Here is a 19,537-nt window from a genome sequence, read left to right as displayed (position 1 = left end):
GCTCTCAGGGAACCCGGCCTCCCACCCCCCACCCCCCGCACCCGCGGCCTCACTCGGCGGTCGACGCCGGGAGCTGGGACCGGCGGCCGCTCATTGGCTGCCGCGGAGGAGGGGAGGGGCGGGGAGGGAGGAGGAAGGATGCAAGGAGGGAGGGAGAGGGGCCTTGAGAATGGGGGAGGCAAGGAGGGAAAGAATAGAAACAGAGCAGAGCGCCGAGAGGGGCAGGGGCACACGGAGGGGTGAGAGACAGCCGAGGACCCAGTCACACCCAGACCTCGAGGCTGAGAAATCCTGAGACTCGCAGGTCTGGGGACCGGAGGAGACACAGAGATGGCCTAAAAGAGACAGAGATAGAAAAAGAAAGGCAGAGACCGGGTCCCAGACCCCTGCTTCCTCCAGGCTCAGAGATTCTAGGGCCCTGGGAGTGGAGTGGTTAGCGAGGCAGAGACAGGGAGACGCTCAGAGGCCTTTGGCTGAAAAATGCTGAGACCCAGACACCTTGAGTGAGTGAGTGAGAGAGAGAGAGAGAGAGAGAGAGAGAGAGAGAGAGAGAGAGAGACCCTGAGAAGGAAAGACAGCAGGGGCAATCCTGGGGGAGGTCCCCGATGAGCAATGGGGCTCTGGCCAGGCCTTGGGCGGAGCCTGAGGTCTGGGAGGCTGGAGGAGGCGGGAGGGGGCGTCCCGGGCCGGGGTCCCCAGAGCAGCAGGCAGGTGCAGAGCAGAGCCGGGTCCTGCAGCCGCCGCGGAGCCGGGAGCCGAGCCAGCACCCCACCACCACCCGCCGTGATGTCAGCGGGGCCACTCTTAAAGGGGCAGGCCGCCCGCCGAGGGTCTGATGGGGGCTGGGGGCCGTAGGCACCGGATGGGGGTACCGCGGCTGTTCTGAGGAAGACAGTGGGGAGCCCTAGCATCCAATTGGACCGAGTCCCAGAAACCCAAGAGAGATGAAGAGAAGCCGGGCTCATCGAGGGAGCCTGCAAAGCTTTGGAGCTCAGTCCCTCCAAACGCACAGACATAGGCACATCATTCGACCAGCCTGCCGCCGTCCAGGGACTACATTTCCCATCAATGCTGGAGGCCAGGGGCCGCACTTGAGGGAAGGGTCCGCCGCGGTGTCTGCTGGGATGTGTAGTCTATTTGCACTGTCCTCGCCACTCCCTCTCTCGCAATTGGGTCAAGGGAAGGAGCTCGAAGGGCGCATCTGCCTGCTGCCTCGGTCGCTGGCCCTTAAGCTCCCGGGTTCTGGTCGCTTAGGTTTCTCTGTTGTGGAGTCTGTCCCTCTGATCACGTCCCCAGGTCTCTCAGTGGGAGGCTTGCCTTTCATCTACCCTCTCAGGACTCCCCAGGATCTGGGTCTCATTGTGTGTCTGTGAGCTTGTGTGTGGCTCTGGGTGAGTATGTGTGTGCTTGCGTCTCTGTGCCCGGGATCCCCCTCCTTGTGCATGTGTGCCCTTTGGTCCTCTCTGTGGCTTGCTCTCTGTGGGTCCGTCTGTCTCCCTGTTCTTCTGCTCTCAGGCTGTGGGTATCTCCTCTCTTTATGGTTCTGCGCCCTTTCTCTCTCTCTCCGCTGGCCCCTCCCCAGCCTCTGTCTCTCTGTTTGTTTCTGTGTACACTCACTGTCCCACCCCCACATCCCCTTCATCTTCAAGCTTAGAAGAAAACATTCAACACCTTAGCGTCAGCATCCCAAATTTATTCTCCAGCAGCTGTGACCGAATAGGAGAGGCAGAGAGGAGTGTGTGTGGGAGGGGAGGGGGTCCCCAAGAGCAGCAGGCATGGAGTGGGGGCGGGGTTCCGAGCAGGCCTGGAGCCATGCACCTGGCAGGTGGGCAGGGATGAATTTAGGATGGGGCAGTCTAGAATGAAAGCTGACTAAGAACGGGGAAAAGATCCTCCACGCTCCCCAGGAATCCCCGGAGCTTGGAAGAGGGCACTGGAGCACGTGGGGCACAGCCTCCCACTGACTGCGGAATGGAGTGGGGATGGGCGGGGCCTTGGAAGTAGGGGCTTGTCCTGGAATCCGAGTCTGGAATAGACTGCTTCATGAGGCTATTTCCCAGAACAAAAATAAATAAATAAATAAAAATAAAAAGGAGAGATGGAGAGTCTACCAAGATGGAGTCTAGAACCCCACGGAGTGGGCACGGTGGTGATTCTGGAACGTGGTGGAGCAGTCCTGAACACCGAGGTGGGTGAGGGTCTAGGGCTCAGCACAGCAGAATCTAGAGCACAGGACGGCTCCAGAGACTGCACAGAGTTGCGAATGCCAGGGACGCTCGAGAAGGGCATCTAACACCCAAGGGGCAGGGGCCAGAATGCTGGGGAGCAGGATCTAGAACTGGAAATGAGATGGTGAAATGGGGCCGAGGCTGGCGCGGTGGAGGGAGCCGTGGGGACGCCTGGTGGCGGTGGGTGGAATTACATGACTGGCACGGGCGTTGGGCTGATGGGGCTGCGGGCATCCGGGTGCACGAAATCCGGATTCACGTAGGTGAAGCCTTGGAAATCTGCCTGGTCGATGCTGGCCAGAACTAGGCGGTCCGGGGGTGTCAGCGCTGGCGCTGCCCGCGTGAAGAACTTGTCGAAGTTCTCGCCGCTGCGGCCACACTGTGGGAAACACGGCGAGGGAAACGTGACATTTGCCCACTCCTTGAGTGTTTGTCTCTGTCCCCCAAATCTATCTCCCGTCTCCTTTGGAATCTCTGCATACTCTCATGACCTCCCTTTAGGAGTCTCCTCAGAGGGAACCCCGCCCAATACCTCATATAGGTATCAGAGCTCCTGGGTGTCCCACCTACAGGGACCAAGGTTTTTTTTTCTAGAAGATGACCTACCGGGCGGGGTCTAAACGGAGGTGGGATCTCCAACCGTTCCAGCCGTTCCCAGTCGATCCAGCGGAAAAAGCCATGGGCACGGATGGTGGGCTCCCCATCAAGCCCTGAACCCAGGCGCTTCGCAGGGTGTTTGGTTAGAAACTGTGGGGAACACAGAGAGACGGAGAGACAGACAGAGTCCCCCACAGGAAGGCCCAGAGAAGGGGAGGGGAGAGAGGAAGAGAGAGGAAGAGGAGGAAGGGAGAAACACAAGTACAGAAATCCAGGAAGAGAAGAATAGCAAGGGGGTGGGGACAGAGCTGGGGAGAGCGGAAACCAAGACAGAAAGAGAGAAAAGGAGAATAAATGAGAATGGGGTAGATGAACCCCGAGGACAGATGGAGAAAGAGAAAAATCAGGGTCAGAGAAACCCAGAGAGGAAGGGGACAAGTAAAGAATTACAGAAGGGGATGGAGGGATAGAGGAAGAGGGAGAGAAGGAAAGGGGGAGTGGGAAGGAGAGAGAGGTTGGAGACACAGAGAAAAGAGAGAACGGAGATCCGGAGATAGGGGGAAACCCGGAGTCGGGGGGAGAGACAGAGACCCAGAGAAGGTTGGAGATGAAGGAAATAGGGGCAAGGAGAGAACCAGAAAGAGAAGAGGAGAGAGATCCAGGGAGAGAAGAACAGAGATCCAGAGTGTGTGTGTGTGGGAGTGGGGGGAGTAAGGTAACAGAGACCCAGGGAGAGAAGGGCAGAGATGCAAAAGGCGGACAGACATCCCAAAGGACACAGAGGAAAGGGAGAGACACAGAAGGCCCCAGTATATGTAGTTGGAGGCAGAGAGAGGCAATCAGAGAGACATGGAGACAGGAGCCAGAAGAAGTGTGCTTAACCTTGTCGAAAAGCCGCCATAGGCTCTCTCTCCTGCATTAACTCCATAACCCCAGAAGAGGAAACTGAGGCTCCCAGAGTTTCAGTGACTTGCCCAAGATCCCACAGGAGGACAAGGTTCATCTGTCCCACCTGGTCCTGGAGAGGCAGGCTCTGGCCTTCTGGCCCTTCCTGCAGTGAGCTAGGGAGTGGGGACAGCAGAGAAGGATGGGACTGAGGCCATCCTTGGGCTGGAGGTGGCAGCAGGGCAGTAAAATATTGTTTAAACAAAATATCTGTATTATATAAACTTTCCCAGCAGATGGAAGTGAAGTTACTTGAGGAGCAAGAGCCTCTTTCTAATGCATAGAGACACTGTGTGGGCAGCCCTGGATGGCAGCACTTGGGCACATGGGTTGTGAGTCTGAACAATCTGGGAGTTAGGGAGCTCTTACCCCCTTGCAGATGGCCACAGCTTCCCGGGAGAGAGACTTGGGGTAGGTGACAGTTTGTTCCATGATAGCCTGAAACAGCTCCTCTTCATCTTCCCCATCAAAGGGGGGCTAAGGAAATATAGGGGATAAATCAGAGACTTGATGTACTACCTCTCCCCACCTTCTACACCCTCATCCCCCACCATGAACACGACCCCCACCCCCAACTTCCTAGGGAAAACTATGAGCAAACCACCAAAGCTTTATCTTCCTCCCTCTCAGATGCTCTGGTTTCCTAACTCAGATGCTTTCACTCACTGCACCTCTTTGCTGTTCTGTCTCTCTCTCTGCTGTGTAAATCAGCAGGGTGTTAATTAGGCGATATGTCATTTAAACAGAAGAGAGAGAAAACTGCAGAGAGAGCTGTACAAGTATTCTTGTTAGATAAGTGGTCTCCAGTGTTCTGGGGCTAGGAAGAGCAATGCAAAGGCCAGATGCTTACTGTGAGGTCTAGAGTGTTTACATAATTGAGGGGGTCCATGAACTTGGATGGGGAAAATGCATCCTTTTTTTTAAAAAACATCTAACCAAAATCTAGCATTTCTTTTGATTATGAATGAAGGCAACAAATCATAACAGTAGTACTTGTGGCTTCACTGCCAATAGAAATCACAGATATTTTCTTATTAAAATATCATTCATCTCTACTTCAAAATTGCTAGTAGACCTTCCTATTTACTTCCTATTCCTGTGAGATATTATTATTATATAATTCATTAGTAGGACACCACATATATGTCTACATCCAAGTGTTTAATATTTAGATAAATGTATACATTGGAATAAAAAAAAATTTAGTTGGTTAAGTTAGATTCAATTAAATTTTTAAAGTTTTGATAATCATAATTCAATGTAATTGATTTCTTTTGTGATCTTATTATTTTAGTTTTATGCATTTGAAAACACTGTTTTGAGAAGGGGTCCGTGGCATCAAAAAGAGGTGAAGAACCCCTGCCTGTGGAAAGATGCTTCAGCACCACAGACAGCGCCAGGCGTGACCTTCCCCACTGCTTAGCACCTCCTTAGACTACGGACGTCCATTCTTAACCTGTTATTCTTGAGACAACAGCCATGTAACAGCTGGTGCCCTACTCCGCGTTGCCTTTAGATAAGCCAGCTTCTCCCTAGCTTCCCTTACCTGTCCCGCCAACATCTCATACAGCAGCACCCCAAAGGACCACCAGTCGACAGATTTCCCATAGGGCTGGTAGGCAATAATCTATCGGGGGAGGATAGAAGGCAAGGAATCATGCTTTGTGTTTTAAGAAGCCTAGGATCCCTCTGGCTTCACCCTTGGACACCCTACCCACTTTAAGGACTTCCAGCACAAACTCTTCCGCACTCAAAATACCTTGGCCAGAGCGCCATTCTTTGGGAAATCCGGGAAACAAGCTTTACTTACTTAGAACATTCCTTTGGTGCCAAATCCAAAGACCAGCTAAGGGCCAAGTCATAAGTTCCAGCCACCTAAAACATTTAGGTGATTGTATCCTCGCCTTACAATATCAGGTGCACAGGGCTAAATTTCAGAGACCAGAGATTCTTAAATTTGGATGCATTTCAGGTTCATTCCCAGCCCTGAAGAATTCCAATCTCAACAGGCCAGAGTCAGAGGCAGGAAATATCTGTTTATTTTCCAAAACCTTCCCAAGTGATTCTGATTACCAGCCAGGATTTGAAACCATTGACCTTGGTTATTCATTCACGCACTAACATCGAATCACCAGGAAAGATCAAGGCATCACAAACACCACCTCCTCCTTCCACTGAGAGAAGTCAGGACACACTATTTACTTATATGCCATCAGACCTGTAGCTCCACTCCGCTTCACAACGTCAGAGCATACTCTGCCTCCTTGAAATATTCAGGACACAGCCTCGTGACACTCCATCTTCTCAGGAGACTGGCCCGCACACTCAGAGTAACTGGAAATCAACTCCACCGTTTACAACAGTTCAGTGACAGGCCCTGTTCTTTTGGAATGCCTATGAGCTAGTCCCGCTCAAACACTCACCCACAGGCCCCGCCCACTTTGCCTATTTAGAGATCCAGTTTCGCCTCTCTGCAGCTGCTCTCCCTTAGAACTCCGGGAACTCACATAAAGACCCCAGGGTCAGGTTAATGCTAGACTACACACTCAGAGAGCGCCAAGGGCAGCGGAGTTACAGTTACCTCGGGGGCTATGTAGTCCGGGGTCCCGCAGAAAGTGCGGGTCGTGGTCCCAGGGAAAACGTTCTCCTTACACATGCCGAAGTCAGTGATTTTGATGTGTCCTTCGGCGTCCAGCATCACGTTGTCCAGTTTCAGGTCCCTGAGGGTAGGGGTGGGGTGGATAGGAATCGCAGGAAGGGCTGCAGCAGTAAGTTCAAATCCCTCCCCATCGAGGGGTCTTATTTCCTCCATTGAAAGGCCTGGGGCTGCTCACCGGTAGATGATGCCCTGATTGTGAAGGAAGAAGAGGCCAATGGCGATTTCCGCTGCATAGAACCTGGGGAGGGAGGTGTGGCGTCAGAGGTCAATAGCTGGAACCCTATCCCCATCCACCTTCCCTCCACCCTCACCTTGGCCTAGACTCACGCTGCATGGGGCTCCTTAAATTTGCCCAGCTGCTGAATGTGGTACATCAAGTCGCCCCCGGTGACATATTCCATCACAAAATACAAGCGATCCTGGGGAGGAGTGGGCGTGGCTTAGAGGCGAGGACATGACTGAGCAGAGCCGCGCAGAGAGGCCTGGGCGTCCAGCATTCTAAGTGGGCGCAGCTGGGTCGCTAAATGGAAGGTTTCTGCCCACTCCAGACAGACGTGAAAGGTTAGGGACTCACGCAATCAGAAATCCAGAGCAACTGGCCACGCCCCCTGGGAGGCCCCGAAGATTCTAATAAGGCCAACTCAAAATCTCCACCCGACCCATCCCGTTACTCAGAACCACCGGGGTTCTGGTCCCAACCTCTCAGCATTGAAAATTGGTGGCCACTATTCACTGGAAATCCTGGGACCCGCAACCCTTTTTTCCACACCTATTCACACACATAGGCAGTTCTGGACACTTATTAGAAACCAAAGTTGTTCAGGCCTCACTTGCACTTGATGAAGATGATGATGGTGATGATGGAGATAATGACGACGATGATAATAACATAAAAATCCAAGAAGTTGGCCACACCCATTCAGAGAGCCTGAAGTTCTTCCACCTCGCTATGAACTCAGAATCCCAGAGCAGATGCCTGATCCATCCAGGGGGGATGAGGCAGGGCTCCCGAGCCAGCCTCTGCCCCCTCCATCCTTACCGGGGTCTGGAAGGTGGAGTGGAGCTGGGTGAGAAAGTGGGGCCGGCCTCCAGGGCCTCTGCCTCCCAGGGCCAGCACACGTTTCTCCACCAGGGTGCAGTCCACATCATCATCCTGTACAATCACGTCTTTCTTCAGGATCTTGATGGCGTAGAGCTCATCGGAGCCCCTACGCTCGGCCAGCATCACCTGGAGACACAGGCCCCAAAGGCCCAGTCCATTGTGGGAACCTTAGGGGTGCAGGTCCCTACCCCTCCCTTTCAGAGACACAGGAACGGGAATTCCAGGTCCTTCCTCTCTCTCTCAGGGGACACTCTGCCAACCACTCCCTCAGGGAAAGCATCCGTATATTTATACCTCCCTTCTCCAGGGCCCCAAGGGGCCTATCAGCTCTCTTTGGGGACTCAGTAGCCTAGTGTCACCTGCTTTTTACTTTCCCTCTAAGGACCAGAACATGATCTCCCCCCAGACATCCCCCTCCCCCACAGCCCCAGGGGTCCAACCTTCCCAAAGCTGCCTTTCCCCAGAACCATGAGGAAGCTGAAGTCGGAGATGTGCAGACGTCCAGGACTCGCCCCGAAGAAACAGCGCTTGGAGTCTGTGGGACTAGGGGATGGGGAGGGGATGGGAGAGGAGGAAGGACCCATCCGCACTCGCTGTGAAAAAGGGGAGAAATCCAGAGGTAGTCAAACCCCCGACAGGGGGCGTAAGGGGCTGCCCTTAAGAGAGACAGTGTCCAAGAATGAAAGAGGTGGGGAGAGATGAAGAGAAAATAAAAGTTGTTCCCACATGCTCAATTTGGCTTAAGAACATTCTATGACTTCCTGTAGCCACAGGGTTCATTTATTATTTAACTAACCCTTAGAGAGCTGACTATATGTCATAAATCCTCTGGAAAACCCCGTTATCACCCCCACTCCATTTTAGAGAAAACTAGCACAGAGATGTGAAGTAACTTGCTCCAAGTCACACAGTGGGTCAAACACAAAGCCGAAAATCAAAGTCCATTAAAGCTGGACCATTTGTTCTCCTCCTGTCTGTTTCTCCAGCGGCACCCAGCACATGGCTTAGAACAGAGGAGGTCTCAGCAAGAGGGTAGAGAGTGGTGACCTCGGGAGGTGGTGCTGAATGTAATCCCTATTGCTCAACCCTCAGAGCAGACCCAGGATCTGAACCCACCCACACTGCCCCCCTGGCTAGGCTACCTGCTGCTCCTACCTGGTCTTCAAGATGGGCTTCTTCCTCCTTCCACCTTTGCCTTCCACCATCTAGTCTACACAGAGGCAGTCATGTTGTTCAAATCTAAATCATCTCAGGCTACCTCTGATATCCTCCCAAATCACTGTTTAAAAGCCAAAATCCTTCCAGTGAATGACACCTTCGTCTTGTGCTTCCTCCTCCCCCAACCTCTCTTCTCTGCTGCGCTAGCCTGCCCCAACCTCAGGGCCGTTGCACGAGCTCTTCCCTCTGCTTGGAACTCTCTTGTCTGCTATCCTCATGGCTCATTCTCTCACTTCCCTTATGTGTTTGCCACATAGTACTCTCTCAGGGAAGCCTTCTCTGCTTACTGCCGTTAAAATGACATAAACTTCCCCTAACAGCACTCCCTATCCTTCTCAATGTTTATTTTTCTCCACGTCATTCATGCCTTCTAACATGTCGTTTACTTCTTTTGTTTAATGTTTTCCTCCCTGTGTAAGCCCCACGGGGGCAGGAATTTTTTTCTCTCTCGTTTGCTGCTATATCCCCAGCAACTAGAACCATGCCTTGCCCACAGAGGGGCTCAACGACATATTTTGCAAAAGAATAAATGAGGAAGAGAGCATTTCTTCCTTTGGCCTGGAAGTCTGGTCTCCCTTTCTTTGGCTTGGAGAATCCTGCCCCTTATGTCTCTGGGAAGCTTTCTCTGACTCTCCCAGGTTGTGCCAAGTGTTTCTGGGACCTCCCCCTTGGTGTCTGAGGCCCCCTCCATTATCAAATGCATGCCTTCTGGTGGTGAATGTCTCCATCTGTAACTTTCCCCTACACTAGAAGAGGAGCAAGCACCCCAGGAAATGGCCTGATTCTACTTCTAGAACAGGGCTTGTCTAATGAGACACCTCCAGAAATAGTGAGTGAGTGAATGGAGGAGAGGGAGGCCACAGTGATAGTAGAAAATGCAAGGATCAATTCAGGTGTCACCTCAGGGAAGTCCTCCCTGATCACCTCCTCCACCACCCTCAGCTGGGTTAGTGCCTCCTCTATGCTTCTTTAGTGCCCTGGGTTCTGATTTGGTCCATTATCTTGCAATTTAAGTATCATATCATTGTGACTCTGTCCCTACCTTGGGGAGTTGCCTGAGAGTCAGATTCACCTAGGATTACTCAGCAGCAAAATCCTGCCACCAAGTATGCACTCGGCTAGTGTGTGTAGAAATAACGACTTAATCGGGGGAGAGAGATATAGAGTACAGGAATGAAACTGTCTCCATTCCAGGCCTCAGCTCCACTCACCTCATACAGTTCCAGGGGGTAGTTACAGGCCTGGGGGCGGGGAGAGAAAGCAAGTGTCAGAGTCCCAGAGAAGTAGGAGATTGCCCTGGAGCAGTGGTTGGAAGCCCCCCAAACTCCCGAGCCACAGGGATAGATAGGAACTTGAATTCCCATCAGACCCTGGGGCAGGAGTTTCCTAGAAAAGCAGTTGAAGGAGCCCCAGGATATTCTGGTAATCATAGTACCAGGACCAGTGAGCCACCAACAGTGGCATATGGGAAAGGCCAGCTCTGAACTGTGGGGGGCTGGGCTGGGCTCCCCTTGGAGAAGCCAGGGTCAGGGTACCTCAAACTTCTGGAGGAGGCTGCAGTTGTCAGCATCAGCCACCGGCACATTGTAATATTCGCCCTCCTCCTGGTTCAGTAACTTGTACCTGACATACAGACGGAGACCAGAGCCGGGCAGGAGTGGGGATGATGGGTGGGCCGGGGGACCCATGGGAGAGGCAGAAACATTAGAAGTGGGGAAAGAGACACAGAGAGACAGACACAAAGATGGAGAGAAAGAGTGAGATAAGGAGAGAGGGGGATAGGGTGAGAGAGGAGCTCAGGGGGAGAATAAGGGTGGTCTAGAGGGAGACCACACAGAGAGACAGAGGTGGAAATGCTGAGACCACCCGCCCCATCCTGGCCCTCACCATCCGTCCACCGGTGCCTTGAGCAGCTCTGAGACACCAAAGGACATGGCGCCCATGAAGTCATTGCGGGAGGTCCGGTCCCAGTCCCACACCTCCACACTGAGCCTGCGTTCCACATCCCCTGGCTTCAGGTTGCTGGAGAAGGGTGGGGCAGAGTGAGGGGCCCAGTCCCAGGCTCCCCTACTTTCCATCCTCGCTACTGGAGGAGGCAGTTAACCCAGCAAGCTGGAGTCTGTTTCCTGCTCTGTGAAGTGTCTTTCCACTGCAGTCCTCAGGTAGGGGATCTCTCTGCCAACATGGGGCCCTTAGTAAACCTAGATAGCTCTGTCTCTCTTCCTTCCTCACGCGGCACCCTTGGCCCCTTCCCATCCCTGTCTCCCGGTTGTTTCTCTCCTACTGAGAGTCTCTGTGCCCCTCTCTTCCCTCCAGTCTCTATTCTTCTGTCTTTTTGTCAGTTTTCTTTTCTTCTCCCTGCCACCCACTCCCCCCCCCACCCACCGCCCCTCTGCTCACAACCCCCCCCACCCAATTCTGTCTATGTCTCTCTTTGGGGCTCTCTCTTTCTCTCTCAGTGGTAGGCTTTGATGGATATTAAATACATAGATGTCTGAAAATAAATAAATAGATAGATAGATAGATAGATAAATAAATAAATAAATAATACACAGATGTCTATCTGTCTCTAAGCTTTCAGATCTCTATTCCTCTCCCCCAGTCACTCGATTCCCTTCTCCCACCACCTTTTTCTGCCCCCCTTTTGGGTTCCTCTATCCTCATGCCTCACACCAGCTGCTCTCTAGGGGCCACCAGGACCCTCAGATCATCTTGTCAGCTATCACAGCCTCCCCTGTACCCGAGGCTCACAACACAAAGGTCTCGTTCCACACAGGGTTCAGCGTGGCTTTCACGGTCCGGGTCTTCTGTTTTGTCAAATTCCGAGGGTCTGGGATGAGCTTCAGTTTCACATAGGGGTCAGACAGACCATTGGGATCCATTGGGATGAGATTCCGGGCCTCACCAACTGTGGAGGAAGGTGAAGGAGAGTAGATCGGTTAGAGATCCAGGAGGCGCTTCTAGCCCTTCCACACCAAGGATTCCGAGCTCTCAGCCGTCTGTCTCATGACCAGGTGTCTTTGATGTCTTACCTGTCCACTACCTGGAAGACAGAGCACAAAGCCCTTTTCCCAGCCAAGGACCCCGAAATCAGCCCCTTCCTCCTTTACTACCCAGGAGTTAGGACCTGGCCGTATCAGCATCGGTAAGCCCGACCCTCTCATCCCTCCCTCTCAAGGACCTTGACGCCTCTAAAGAGCAAGCATTAAGAGGGCCTGAAAGTTACCCGAGGCGAGGCTGGAGGCGGGGCTGCCAGCTAGAAGGGGCGTGGCCGGGCAGTGTCAGCCTCAGCAGGTGGGGCCGGTGGGCGTGGCCTCCGAGAGGGGCGTAGCCTTCCCAGAAGGGGTCGGGCGCCGCGCAGATAAATTCCACCTGCCCCGCACATGTAGGTGACAGGGCGGAATCTCACCCGTGATGTGGATCTCATCTGCGGTCGGAGCCCGGATTTCCAGCTGCAGGCGCCCGCGACGCTCTGTGTGGTCCACGCCGCACAGAGAGGGCACGCTGCGCACGCAGCGCCGATGCACGTTCATCTCGCAGCCTGGAAGGGCAAAACTGGGGTTCTCGCTTCAGGCTCTTCCCCAGGCCCCAGACTCCATCCCTCCAAGACCCAGACACTGAGCTTTTGAAGGGGCCCCAGAAGCGCCAAGTTCTGGCTTAAGCAGCAAGCGCAGACTCACAGGAGCATTTCATGCCCTGATGTACCAGCCCGTAAAGGAGGGAGCCGCAGTGGTCGCAGAAGGTGGGGCTACTGTAGCTGTGCAGGCGGAACTTGTGCTTGTTCCTGGGATCCTGGGGGCAGAGAGGGGCCGGTCAGAGGTGCGGCAGGAGATATTCCTTTGAACCCTTCCTCCTTGCTCTCTCAGTCTGCCTGCGGCTGCACACTCATTGGCTCTGCAGTATTTATTGAGCACCTACTGTGTGCCAGAGACTGTTTGGGTGCGCACTGTTTGGGTGCCAGGCCCCTGCCGTGAATAAAACAGACAAGAACTCCTATCCACGTGAAGTTTGCTTTCTAGCAGAGGAAGAGAGAAAATAAACGTAACGAATAAAATATATTGTATGATGGATAGTAATAGGTGCTCTGGAGAAAAATGAAGCGGGGAAGGGGACTGCCAGGGATGTGGGGGGGGGGCGCGGGAACTGAAATTTGAAATAGAGTGATCAATCAGGGAAGGCATCACTAGCAGGGTGGCATTTGGGAATAACATGAAGAAGGTGGGGTTTCCAACGTTCCATATAGCCCCTACACCCCCACCTCCCACAAGCTGTGCTTTGAGGACTTGTGGGCCACTATGGACCCCAGATCAGCCTCTGTCAATGTCCTCCCATTGATGATCTGCCTTTTTCGAGCCCCTGGTGGGATGGAGAATCTGACCTCTCAGTAATACGGCCTCAGGCATCCTAAGTGAAAGACTAAGTGTAAACCATGCCACAGGGGCTGGCATGTTAAATGTGCTCAGTGCTGTTACTTTTATTGCTGAAGTTATTATTAGTGATTTTATTGCAGTCCCCCAGTAGCCATGGGTTTAAATATGAGCTAGGCTATTTCCCAGCTGTGTGATTTGGGGCAAGTTCATGTCCAGTTTTGAGCCTCCTCGGCCCAGTGGAAATAAACAATCTGTATCTTAAAGCAATGCTAACTGTCTAGAGTCCAATGAAGTAAGAATTTAGGGCACCAGGAAAGCAATCCTCCTTCCACTCCCTGGCAAGGTCTTAGTGTGAAATCATTTGATATTTGCCTTTTGTGAAGAATGAATTGCAAGTTATCCTAGGGTGAAAATTCTGGACACTCTTGGACTTTCATATATTTGGCAGTTTAGTGGAGACCCTATTTCAAATGATACTTAAGTGGCAGGAGGGTGTTGGCGGTTGCCACATGTTCAACTGACTCAAAGTCTCCTGCCTCGGGGAATGAGACACTGTGTGAAAGCCCTCAGCAGGGTGCCAGGCACATAAGTGCTCCATGGATAGAAGCTGTTGCACTTATTCTCAAGGTGAAAGTCATGATTTAAAAGGAGACAGTCCTGGAGCTCCAATTAGATCAATCAGAGTCTGAATTTTTACTCTGCCCATTACACAGCTGTGTGGGTTCCTGCCACCCCTTCCAGAGACCCAATTTTCCTTCCTATAAAATGGGGGCCATGAACTGTCCCTAGAAAGGAAGGGCTAAATCAAATTATGATTGCGAAAACTAAATCAAATCATGTTTGTGAAGCCCTTAGTCCTTCCTAAGCCCTTGATCCACATTACTTAGAGATCAAAAGCATTAAGAAGAAAAAAGATGCCAGATTGATGTAAAGACCACCTCTTCACTAATTAACCTCTGTTTCATCATCGGTAATAGTAAACATTTTAACAATGATAATAATATGTCTTCTCTTGCCATGTGCCACATACAGTCCCAAGTATTTAATTATTTTGGTTCTCAAAACAACCCTATAAGGCAGGCATGGTTATCCCTCTCATTTTATAGGTGAGGACCTCAAGAGGTGCAGAGAGATAAGCTGACTTGGGGAAGGTCACAGAACCAATAGGTGGAGGAGCTGGGATTTGAGCCCAGGTGCTCTGGCTTGGGAGCCTCTGCTCAGATGAGAACGAAATCAGTACCTAACTGAATAAGCTGTCATGTAGATTCGATTCTATATGGCATTCACAATATCTGATGGGTGTCTGAAAAGAACACTGGATGAATCAGAAGTAGCATTGGTCGTAGAGTTGGGCAGGTGAGGTGGCCAATCAATAACATAGATAGGTGCTGGTAGACAGTGGTGCTCAATATATTCTATAAAGTCACATCTTCTATGTGAACTTCAATTTTCCTCACCTGACAAGCTGGCAAAATTACTCATAAATCTCTGTGATGTTATCTCTCGCTCTCACCCTTTCTCTTTCTTCCCCTCCCCCCACCTCTCTCTCTTTATCTAGTAATTATAAAACCATCTCCAACCCTGTGCCAAACCCTGGGTTACACTTTTAACCCACCTGACTTTATTGAACTATGAAAACAAGCCTAGGATGTCTAGATTTATGCTGTCCCATACAGTAGCCACAACCCACATGTGGCTGTTAAGTTTAAATCAATGCAAATTTAGATTTCTGCCCTTCAGTCACAGCAGCCCCTTTCAAGTGCTCTCTAGCTGTATGGCTGGTTGCTTCCGTATTGGACAGGCAGATACAGAAAACTTCCATCACTGCAGAAGGCTGTGTGGGTCAATACAGACCATCAGCCACACTTTATAGGGAGGTGTGGGGGTGGGGGCGGAGACTGAGGCTCAGAGAAAAGAGCCCCACAGCCAGACAGAAAGTGAAGGAAGGGTCAGGGGTGGGCTGTTTTTGTAAGCCCTGATTGGAGGGATAGGAAGAGAGAAATTGTGTGTGTACGCGCCTGGGGATCTGCACATTCATGTGTGTGCATGTGGGGATCTGTATATGCACATATGTGTGCACATGGGATCTGTATATGCACGTGTGTGTGCATGTGTATTGCAAGATCTCTCTGGTCCTCCCTCTCTCAGCACCTCTGCTGTTTCCATATCCACCATTTTCTATTCTAGTCTCTCCCAGATATCTACACCTCTGTCTCTCTGAGTGTCTCTGTCTCTGTCTATCTGTCTCTCAGTCTCTCCAGGTCCCCTTTCCTTCCTCCTGTGTTGCTGTTGCTGTCTCTGTCCCATCCCTATTCCTCTCTCTCTCTCTCTCTGGGTCTCTATCTTTTTCTGTATCTTTGAGATTCCCCATCCTCTTATCTCGGGATCTCAGTGCCTGCATCGATATTTCTCTCTCTCCCTCTGTCCCTCAGTTCTGTTTTTAAATCTCTTGAGCACTTGTTCACAGCCCACTCCCTCCAGTGCCAGTCTTTGGTCCCTTTGCCCCTGCCTCCTCTGTCCCCACCTGTGTCCCCAGCCTGTTTCAGTCCCCTGATTCCCCCTTTCCAGGCCAAGGGCAGGGGAATCTGGGCCAGACTAGCTCCCCCTATCTCTCCAGCCCCCCTCTCCTCCTAGCCTTAAAAATAGCAGGAGAAATTGGGACGGACGCCGAGGGGGTGAGGGCGGGGGCGTGGCCCGAGGAGGAAAAACCAGGTGTCTGGGCACTCACGTCCGTCTGGGGGCCCTTCCCAGCGCCTGGACACTCGAAGGTCACAAATTCGTGGCATCGCCGATGAACCACAAAACTGCAGACTGAAGGTGAGAATCATAGAGCCACAGACAGAGACCCCAACAGAAAGAAAACTAGAGAGAGAGCGACTGACAGAAAATCAAGGGAGAGGCTTCTCATGCAGAAAGACAGAGAAGCCAGGAGATGGAAATTCAAGAGATGGACCCAAAGACAGAAACAGAGATGCACAGAATCACAGAGAAACACAGAGCACGGAGAACCCAGTGCATACCCACAGCCAAAGGGAGACAGAGACCGGGAGAGACAAAAAGACAGAGACAGAGAGAAAATAGGATCCTACTGACAGACACAGGTTGGCAGACAGAGATAAGAATATGAGGAGAGAGGCAGGCAGATAGAAAGAGAGAAAGCACTGAGGGATATCCTCCGCCAAAACAGAGAGCAGAAACTTGGGCAGAAGTGAGTCTGGGGGCGCCGTGGCCAGCCGCCCCCCTTCCTGACTCACTCTGTTCTCAGCAGTGGCAGCTGGTGCTTTAGGACTCAACCCCCTCTTCCGCTCTCCCCGCTCTGCCGGCCTGCCAGGCCCCCACCCGCCCATCGCTGACCCCACCCCTCCTGCCCCTGCCTAGGATGGTCGATGTTGTCATGGTGATGGCAGCCTGGGAGGGGCTCTGACTTGCATCTTCAGCACCCCCTTCAGCTCCCCTTTTCCAAATCTCCCTGTTCCCATGGCAACAGATTCTCCAAATATCTGTCCCCACCTGGAGCCGGCCAAGGGAGGGGCCCCCAGCACCACCTCCGCGCGGCCCCACTACCAGAGCTGCCTCCCCACCACAGCCTGTGTCTCTGCCACACCCCCCGCCCCGGGCTCCCCCGCGCCTCTCTGGGGACCAGAGAACACGTGTGTCAAGCAGCCTCAGCTGTGGCGCCCCAGCCTCCACCCTCCTAAGGGTCCCAGGAGTCCAGGTCCCCAGCTCTTACCTTGACATTGCAGGCCCTGTTTTCCAATCCCCCTGCAGAAGGACCAGAGGTCAGTGCAGAAGAGGGTACCTGGAGCCCTCACATCTGCGAGCCGCTGGAGGCCTCTGACCCTCCTCCCGCAGGAGTCAGGAGTCTAAGCCCATCTGCCTCCTCTTTCTAGAACCCAGAAATTCTGGCCCCCAACGCATCCTTCCTCAGACCCATAGGTCTGGGCCCCCTGCCCCTCCTCCCCTAGACCCAGGAGTCCAGGTCTCAGCCCCCTCCTACTCTAGGACTAAGAGACTAAGGCTCCCTCTTTTTCATTACTTGGGAATCTGGTGTGACAGGGGTCTCCAACCTGGTCTCCACATCCCTCTGGCCCCCAGCCCCCTTCCCTCACCAGATGAAGTCGGTGCAGTGGCTGCAGAAGGTTGGCTGCTTGAAGAAGCGAGCGGTGAACTTGTGGCTCTTGACTTCGTGGACCACCTTCTGCCTCAGAGCCCCCTTTCTGCAAAATAGGGGCCGGGGGCCCCCCTCTGAATCGCCGCCGCCGGGGCCCAGGCCTGCCATGGCCCCAGAAACGTCGCAGGGACCAGAATCCTGCCTTTCTGGGGAAACAGGTGGAAGAGCGAGGAGCTGGAGAGTCGGAGAGCAGAGGAACCACTGGGAGATCCCGAGAAGTGGAGGAGAGGGGCGAGGCACCTCCAGGAGCAAGGGTGAGGGGCAGGCAGGGCCCCCGGGCGCGCCCAGGGGGAGCGGGCGAGTGGGGCACAGAGCCCAGGGTAGGGGCACGAGCAGCCGGAGGCACCGCGGCGGTGGTGGGAGCTCGGGCTCCAGCACCTGCTGAAATGTGGGAGACCCGGGTTGGGGGGAGGCGTTACCATGACGACCGAGGGGCGGGGATTCGGCTTAAAGGCGTCCCCCTCCCGGAACACGAGACGAATGTCCTCCTCCTACCACCCCCCTCCCCCGACACACACACACACACACACACACACACACACACACACACACACACACGTGCGCGCATCCCTTCCTGGGGCTGGCTAGAGGGAGGCGGCATCCTCGGAGCCGCGCAGTCCCCCACCCCAATCTGTCACCTGGCTTGCCTTCCAACCCCACTCAGGTGTCTCGGTGGCTCCCGGTAGCCCACTGTGGCTCCACTAGGTCTCTATGTCTCTGACTGTGTCTCTCTGTTTTAACCCACAAACTTTGTATTCGGTGCTGGGATCCAGTGGTGAACAGGGAGGCTTGGTGTCTCACTTTTCTCTGCTGCCACCCCTCTTGACGTCTCTCTCAGGGCCTCTGTGCATTCCTATGACTATGTCTCCCTCTCGGAGAGTCTCTTCTCCTGGTCGCTGTTCCTCTCCCTGTATTCCTTAAGTACCCCCACCCCCACCCCGCTCTGCCGTCTCTGTTTTTGTCTTTGGGTGGGTGGGTTTTCATTTCCTTGCCTCTGAGAATTTCTGTTTTCTCCCATCTGTGTCTGATTCTCTGGGTCTTGGTGTCACAACCCTTCCTTAGATCTTGATGTCTCCCTCTTTTTTTGGGGGCTCTCTAAATTCTTGCTGTCTCTCCCTGTGTCCTTGTCTCTGTAAGTGCTTTTGTCTCTGTCGCTGATTCTCTCTCTGCTTGCCCCTTCCTCCTAAACTCTCTGTCCCTCTCCTGATCCACTGACTGGCAATCTCTCCCCTTTGCTGAGAGTCTCTCTCCCTCCCCCCCCCGCCCCTTTTGTCGTTTTCCCACCCTCTCTCTATTCGTCTCTGGCTCTATGAATCTCTGTTTCTGGGCGTTTCTCCTTCCCTCCGTCTCCCTGTGATTCAGTGCCTTTCCCGCTCTCACTCCGGAGTTCTCTGAGGGTCTCTCCGAACTGCGGCCCTGCGTGTCTCCGCCTGTGGCCCCTCCGTCGCTCCGCCACTGCCTCTGCGGGTCTCAGGTAGTGTTCCGCCCCACCCCACCCCCACCAGCTCCGGGGCACTTCCAAAGGCTCGCTCAGGGAGACCCGCTGTTGCCAAAGGCAACCAGGCCCGCCCCCGGCTGCGGGGCGCAGTGCACGCCGGGACTTGTAGTCCGAACTGCTGGGCCGCCCTGTCCCTGCATGCCCCGGGGCGCCGCCAGGGGACTCGGGACGCCCGCCACACCTTCTTGAGGACTTTTCGGGGTCGGAGTTGGGCTTCCGTAAGCCGATAGGGAGGTGAGAGAATCCGAGTCTTCTCCTAACCCCCAAACATGGGGCCTTCTGACCTTCGAGCCACCTCCAGGCGTCCGCCGCGCCCCAGAGCAGATAGGGGGCGGCGGTGGCCCGGAAAAACTGACCTCAGAATCCCACCGCGCTCTGCTCCGCCAGTCCTGGGTCTCTTCCCCGTCCCCAGCGTTTCACCCCCGGGTTCTAGAGCGGTCCTCTCTGGAGCCTTCCAGAAGGGGTTCAAGCACTGGATGGGGGCAGGGAGAGACAGGAGGACACGCCCTTTGCGGAGGCGGGGGTTGGTGGTCAGAATCCTGGGGTGCACAGTTGCTGAGATCCAGAGGAGTCTCTTCCTCACCAAAACAGAGTGCTTACCTCTTCTGATTAGCCCTTCCCCCTCTTCCGGAGGGACCCCTCCCTCCCTTTGCAATTTTTCTTCCTGTTTTTGAGTGTAGGTGCAGAAAATGGGTGGTATGATCCTGGAATTTCCCGGGATTTACATATTTATGATTCTCAGGCTGGAG

The 19,537-nt window shown here is 53.6% G+C and overlaps 1 protein-coding gene across 1 annotated transcript; it reads right to left on the bottom strand.

The window, feature by feature from the left end:
• Positions 1 to 1,694: 1,694 nt before the first annotated feature.
• On the bottom strand, positions 1,695 to 19,418 carry PRKCG (protein kinase C gamma). Its single transcript, XM_011385634.2, has 19 exons — positions 18,575 to 19,418; positions 17,229 to 17,436; positions 16,850 to 16,881; positions 15,848 to 15,930; positions 12,430 to 12,541; positions 12,159 to 12,290; positions 11,501 to 11,657; positions 10,637 to 10,771; positions 10,285 to 10,372; positions 9,961 to 9,990; positions 7,972 to 8,124; positions 7,469 to 7,657; positions 6,757 to 6,848; positions 6,605 to 6,667; positions 6,352 to 6,490; positions 5,317 to 5,397; positions 4,140 to 4,247; positions 2,835 to 2,975; positions 1,695 to 2,607 (listed from the first exon to the last, which is right to left on the bottom strand). Exons 2-19 carry the CDS (start codon positions 17,396 to 17,398, stop codon positions 2,419 to 2,421), a joined length of 2,094 nt encoding a protein of 697 aa, XP_011383936.1. The 5' UTR covers positions 17,399 to 17,436; positions 18,575 to 19,418; the 3' UTR covers positions 1,695 to 2,418.
• Between the last annotated feature and the right edge of the window lie 119 nt (positions 19,419 to 19,537).

The sequence above is a fragment of the Pteropus vampyrus genome, unplaced genomic scaffold (assembly GCF_000151845.1).
Source record: "Pteropus vampyrus isolate Shadow unplaced genomic scaffold, Pvam_2.0 Scaffold745, whole genome shotgun sequence".
In the NCBI taxonomy this organism is placed as follows: domain Eukaryota; kingdom Metazoa; phylum Chordata; class Mammalia; order Chiroptera; family Pteropodidae; genus Pteropus; species Pteropus vampyrus.
Note: the sequence above shows the minus strand (reverse complement) of the source record. Positions and strands in the feature narration are given on the sequence as shown.

What these genes read in the sequence shown, in the direction of transcription:
- PRKCG (XM_011385634.2), bottom strand. Translation starts at nt 17,398, where the DNA reads ATGGCAGGCCTGGGCCCCGGCGGCGGCGATTCAGAGGGGGGCCCCCGG. An exon ending in AGATGAGATCCACATCACGG is followed by an intron (nt 11,658 to 12,158) that starts GTGAGATTCCGC and finishes CTTCCTCCACAG; the next exon opens with TTGGTGAGGCCCGGAATCTC. An exon ending in GGAAAGGCAGCTTTGGGAAG is followed by an intron (nt 7,658 to 7,971) that starts GTTGGACCCCTG and finishes CTGTGTCTCCAG; the next exon opens with GTGATGCTGGCCGAGCGTAG.